This window comes from Cyprinus carpio, chromosome A7 (genome assembly GCF_018340385.1).
Source record: "Cyprinus carpio isolate SPL01 chromosome A7, ASM1834038v1, whole genome shotgun sequence".
Classification (NCBI taxonomy): Eukaryota; Metazoa; Chordata; class Actinopteri; order Cypriniformes; family Cyprinidae; genus Cyprinus; species Cyprinus carpio.
The window spans coordinates 40591161-40597260 of NC_056578.1; the positions used below are offsets into that span (position 1 = coordinate 40591161).

General features: G+C 34.2%; 1 protein-coding gene across 2 annotated transcripts in view; it reads right to left on the reverse strand.

Moving 5' to 3' along the window:
• Positions 1–705: 705 nt before the first annotated feature.
• Positions 706–6100, reverse strand: part of LOC109098414 — a 6877-nt gene continuing 1482 nt past the window's right edge. Inside the window, exons 2-5 of one of the 2 annotated variants that reach the window (XM_042761167.1) lie at positions 4724–4959; positions 3790–3964; positions 3607–3684; positions 706–2266 (exon numbers count right to left, since the gene is read on the reverse strand). In XM_042761167.1, coding sequence (XP_042617101.1) covers positions 2137–2266; positions 3607–3684; positions 3790–3964; positions 4724–4925 — 585 coding nt within the window. In that variant the 5' untranslated portion in view covers positions 4926–4959 and the 3' untranslated portion in view covers positions 706–2136. Of the gene's footprint in view, positions 2282–3606; positions 3685–3789; positions 3965–4723; positions 4960–6100 lie in introns of both variants that reach the window. The other variant, XM_042761166.1, reaches the window with a different exon arrangement.

Genomic DNA, 6100 nt, shown 5'->3' on the forward strand with positions numbered 1-6100 from the left:
ATAAAATACTTAATTCTCGTATTACTGTGACATAATTTTGTCTTTATTCTGCAAATATTTTGATTTAATCTTACAATGTTATGACTTTTTTATCATTCTCTGAGCTCAATATTCTCATATTGCTACGACTTTGATCTTGACAAAATATAACGACTTTATTCTCAGTGCTACTTTGTTCTAAAAAAACGAGTGATTTCGCATAACTAAAACTCATATTGCTACTTTATTCTCATAACTTCGGTCCTCAAAACATTGATTTCAATCTTGTGTTGCAAAGACTATTGATACGACTTACGACTTCTTGTAACTTTGACTTTAATCTTGAAATATTTTTACTTTAATCTGTTGCTAAGACTTTATTATTGTCATTTTAACTTTATTCCGACTATTATGACTTTATTCTCATAATTTTCAATATTTTTACGCATCCCTAAAACTCCATCGCACAATAGTAGTAGCAAAGGCCTTACTAGCAGAATAACTAAAGGCCTAATTATCTAAAAAAATAACAATAATCTATAGTGAAATTGAAAATAGATTGGGCTACTAATCAAAATAAAGTGTGTAAATTTTCAAAATTGGATGCATGGTAAACTGTAGGCTTCTGGGAAACATGTATGTAGTTTCTGAGGGGTATAAATGAAAAAAAAAATATATATTTAAACAAATTAAGAAAAAATACACATCACAACTCTTTTATGATCCCTCTTATTTTGGTTAATTATTACAAATGTGCATATTCTCTAACAATATGAAGCTTATGAGCAGAAGTGCAGTTTATAGGATGCTTTTGCAGATTACATTAATTGCTGTTTACATTAATTGCCGGTTACAGTGACATTAAAATTCAACTTAATCACTTTGCTAATCTAAAATACATTTCAGATGTAACTGTAATTTGATTACCACCCATTTAAAATGTAACTGTAATGAAATACAGTTACTCATTTAGTATTTTAAATACATAATTAAGTGACATTTATTCCATTACTCCCTAACTCTGGGTATATAGGCCTAAGTGTTAAATGTTATAATATATGCAAATGGTTTCTACACTGTAAGTTTTGGCATTTTGACTGATTTTGACTGATATTGTTTATAGTATTATGTGTATTACGGTAATGATTCAGCGCTTCTGCGCCTGTTTCTCTCTTCTGTTGTGAATGTGTGTGAAAGGTCATAGTTAGTTCATTTCCATTGTAGACTAATAAACACCACAGATTCTGACATACCTTCATAATTTAGTCAGATGTATCTGATTCATGTGCATGAATCTGTTAGCATGTAAAAATCATTTGTTGTCTGTCGACATGATCTAAATTCAAAGCTGAATAAGGAGAGAGATCTGTTATTTGATTTCAAGAACATTCTGTACATGAAGACGCTCAAACATCACAGCTGAGATAAATATAGTACATGTGGTTCTGTGAAGCGGTTATCAGAGGCTCTGAAGATAAGAGATATGCCTTATCACAAAACCACACAAGCAGTTTTTATTTGCTATCAATAATCTGCTTTAGCAGCAGTTATATCAGAGCAATAAACTAGATTGCTGTGTCACTGGCTTATTGCTTTTTTATTATCATTTAAATGGTGGAAACAGCATTATGAAGATGCAACTGTTTTTTATTCTTCTGTTTTTTTTTTTTTTTTTTTTTTTTTTTTTTATAATTCATTAACCCTAACTGTAAACTGTTTATGGTTGCTTTGCAACTTGTCACATTAATATAGAATTCAAATTATGTCCAATACTTTTTTTTATAATGGCTTTGAATGTGGCTCATCCAATCAGATGTTTTTGTTCTATTAAAACATTTCTCTTAATAAAAAATGTGTGGCAGTTACATTAAACATTTATTAGGTTGCATGCTAAAATATTCAACATTTTATATTCACTTTTCTGTAAATATCCCTCTCCCTCTCATATATCTTTACAGAGGAACATTTTTGTTTTTACATTATTTCTTCCGAAAAGAAAGAAGACAGAAATGTTTTATTTGTTGTAGTTTCACACTAGATACGATCTGCTGCATGAGTAAATTGAAGCTGCTGAAGTCTGGAAGGAGTGCTTTGGCTGTTGTTGGATTATAAGTGGCTTGGCTCGAGGCCCGGGGGAAGTTTGTGATATGACTAGCGTTAGCGATGAAGCTCCTTCCTCCTGCGGCTGCCTTCTCTCATTCTCTGCATCCTGTAGGTCTTTCGGGCCACCTCACGCTCTTTCTCCTGCACCTCTGTGTCATCCAGCACCTCCAGACCCGGGATCTGACTGATCACATACTGCCTGTCATACAGGAGTTAATATGGATTCTACATATTAGTCTATATAATCAATTTATAGCTTATATTTGGCCTAAACTACAGTCTTTAATATAACACATGGTCTGGTTCGCCAAATTCAGTTTGTAACTGAACTCATTGGCATAAATACTAAAGCACAGTTTATTTATTAAGATATTGGACTGAAATATGCTCTAGCAAAACATGTCCACTAGATGGTAGTACACTCTTGTGAAAAAGAAGTGCACTAAACAGTATTGAATATATAGTGCACTTCAAATCTTGTCTAGTTTATCTCGTCACTCTGTAGCCTCTTTGTTTATGATATTAATAATTTATTGTGAATCTTAAGTGACTTAAAGAGAGATACTAGGTGCATCCCAAATTGCGTACATATGCACTACTCTGTGACGTTTTGTAGTATAAATATTATATTATAAAAGAGGAGTTAATTGGTTTATAGAGAGTTGCTAGGTAACGAAAATGTTGCGCTGTGTCCCAAAAAAACTATACCGCAGCTACTTTCATGTACTCAACCTTCTTAAAACGGACTATAAGAATGACAAAATAACCTTTTACAAACTGAGTACAGTGCATAAGTAAAAGTGCATAATAATGTCAAATGAAACAGCGACTTTTCATAAGTAAATAAGTGCATAGTGTATAAGTGCATAGTGCGTCATTTGGGTAGAGTATATTTTTTATTGTTTTGTTTAATAATCTTTTATTGTGCTTTAAAGAAGTACACTTATTTAACATGCTAAAGCATATGTAAAGTACTTGATTGTAATTTTACCTGTAGTGTGTATTTCGATATTTAAAGTTAATATTAACTCATTTAAAATATTGAATTAATTAAAGTTAATTAATTTTTACTGAACTGCAACTTTATTATTACAGATGTGTAATTACATATTTAAATGCATGACGTACAAGTTTCAATAGAAATGGTATCAAAATATATTTAAATTTACTTTAATGCTTGTCAGTACATTCAGCAGTACTTTAAGTATATTTCAAAGACAATAGAATTACGAAATTACACATAGATATGTACATAAGTCCTACTTAAGACGCTCAACAAGGTTAAATAAATGTAAATTATAATAAGTTTAATTGCAATGAACATGCAATCCGAAATAAACATTACGTTCAGTTCACACTTAAGTTCTTTTAGAGTCTATTATTTCCATAATAAATGCTAGTTTTTAAATTATGCTTGCGTGTACTTCTTTTTTAAGTGTACTATGTTATATATTAGCAATATAATAGGCTACTTAATAATATTACTACATTACTGCAGATTTCATACATCCCTACCCAGTTTACCTGTAATCCATATACTGGGTGAGACTGCCTCCGTTAAAGTAACTGGGTGCCGCTTTATTGTTCATCATACTGAGAATTCTACAATGACACCAAACGGTTAAATCACAGGAAGTGCAGAAACATTATTATGTCTTCTAATGAATGCGTGAATGGACTTCTACTGCAGAAGGCTGAGGAACTCACTTGATGTTTGGGAACTTGCAGCAGATCTCCTCCACAATGATGGGCAGGTTGTTGATTTTGTTCTTGTTGATCCACAGGGTGGTGAGGCTGGGCATGTAGGGGAACTTAACATGCGCGCTGTAGTTGTTACAATCCAGGATGAGTGTGCTGAGCTTCTCCAAACTGCCCAAAAGAGCTGGGTTCCGTTAGCAACTCCGTTAAGGACAATCACATGAAAAGTTAACCCTATATATCCTACTGTATCATATTTGATAGTCTATGCAAATTTCGATGGCCTCTATGTGTGTCTGACAAACTACTACATGCCTTCTAGTTTATACTTTTTAGCAACTACAAGGCCTTTTAGTATAATGTAAAAAATGTCCAGCTTCAGCTCGTGGTTTGTGTGTCTTTTTGAAGTCTTTACTTATTTTTATCAAGTTAATATAGCTTTTATATTGTTGGTAATATTGATTAACCCTTACTGGATTGAAGGTGTACTTGATTAACCATGCATAATTTTCTAGAAAAAAAAATCATGTTAAAATGTATCATATAACCATCAGGCTTTTGAGGAATAGTTATTTGTTCTTCGCTCAGTAATCATTGTATTGCATTGCATTGTATGTTAATAAAAAGTGCAGAGCTTTGAACATAAAACTAAGCATTTGAATATCATCTTATATTGGGAGATATAGAGTGACAACTGATATTTATATGCGTTTTATGTCAGTATCCAAACGATCTCATCGATTTACATTATAATCAGAATTTTGACAATATAATTATCAGTATCTTCACCAAATTGCATATTTTTACTCAGTTTCCGGCTCTGAATTGAGGTGTGTTTCCTCCTCTAGTTTGAGGAGTTTTTTGTATATGTAATCCACAAATAAGAAAACCTTATAATGTTAGTTACACACATGACAAAGACATCTGATTCCCAAAAGGTTACTCGTCCAGCGAGTTGTAACTGAGGTCCAGGACCTCCAGAGTGTCCTGCTGCTGAAGGATGGTCTCGTAGGGGATCTCCAAGAGGCTCTGGTAGGCAAAAGAGAGTCTCTGGAGGCCCAGGACCACAGCAGGACCACCGGGGGCCGAGGGCCCGGTCTCCACATCACTGCTCTCACAGTCTTCACTGCTCCTCCACCAGGCATCAGGACACATCATGAGCGGATACACCTCCTGACACTGTAAATAAAGATGTTTTAGGGTTAGTTAAGGGTTAGGTTATTTTAGTAGCCTACATGATCAATTTATGCCAAAAATTCTGGGTACATTTGGTGTAACTACGCTGTAAAAAAAAAATAATAATAATAATAATTTCTAAATTGTAAAAATGTATTGGGAGTACATCAGTGTTTTTCTTCCCATTTCATGTAATTATTTGTGAAGTTTACAAGCAATTTCTGAGTGGAAATGGTTTAAAGTAAAACCTACACCAGCTTTTTACAACGATAACAACAAATCTTATTCAGAGACAAATACAATAACGCAACGTTAAGATTCAAAATCTTTTAGATTTTTCAGTTGCAGCTCACAAATATCTAAATATTTTTATAATACTGCTATACATTGCACTAATGAATATTTCACAACCAAACTGAGTTCTTCTGCTAAAACTGTGTGACAGTCCAAGTAACCAAAAAAGGCATAAATTCATAGCCTTTATGTAAAGGTATGAAATAGCCTATGACTTCACATTCTAACACAGAACTGATCGATAGATTAAATGGAAAGTGAGGGCAAGCTTAGTCTCGCTTAGCCAGACCTTCAGACTGAAGGTCTGGAATCTATGGCAGCTTTCATTGGCCAAGGCCCGCCAATGAGGCCGTTTGACTGACATGTCAAACAACCAATCACAGTTTGTTTTGTTCATCGTCACATTTCGAGGAATGAAAATGTCACCACAATAACAGACCGGTGTGTAAAACTCTCCGACATATTTTAAAGATTCTATGCCGCAAACTTTAAATATTTCACATACTTTTGAAAATCCAGTGTTTAGTTGATCCTGATAAGCGCTCGTCATCACAGTTGTAAACACTAGGCCTTTCTTCTTTCGTGAGGAGTTTAGCGCCACGGTATCTTTGTTTCCAGGCAGAAAGTTAAAGAATGCGACACACACTTCTCGCGGAAATCCTGTAGAATTCAACCAATCTGATGACGACTTCAACACTCCTGAAGTGCTACCACTTTTGTGTGCCATATGCATCAGACGTTTAGCCAGCGGTCTGTGGGCGTGATGTCTGAGGCTGAGTCTAGGGCAAGCTAGTCCTACTTTAAGGCACCTGCATGCAGTTTTGTGTATTTTGGGGACTTTGGAGCGTCC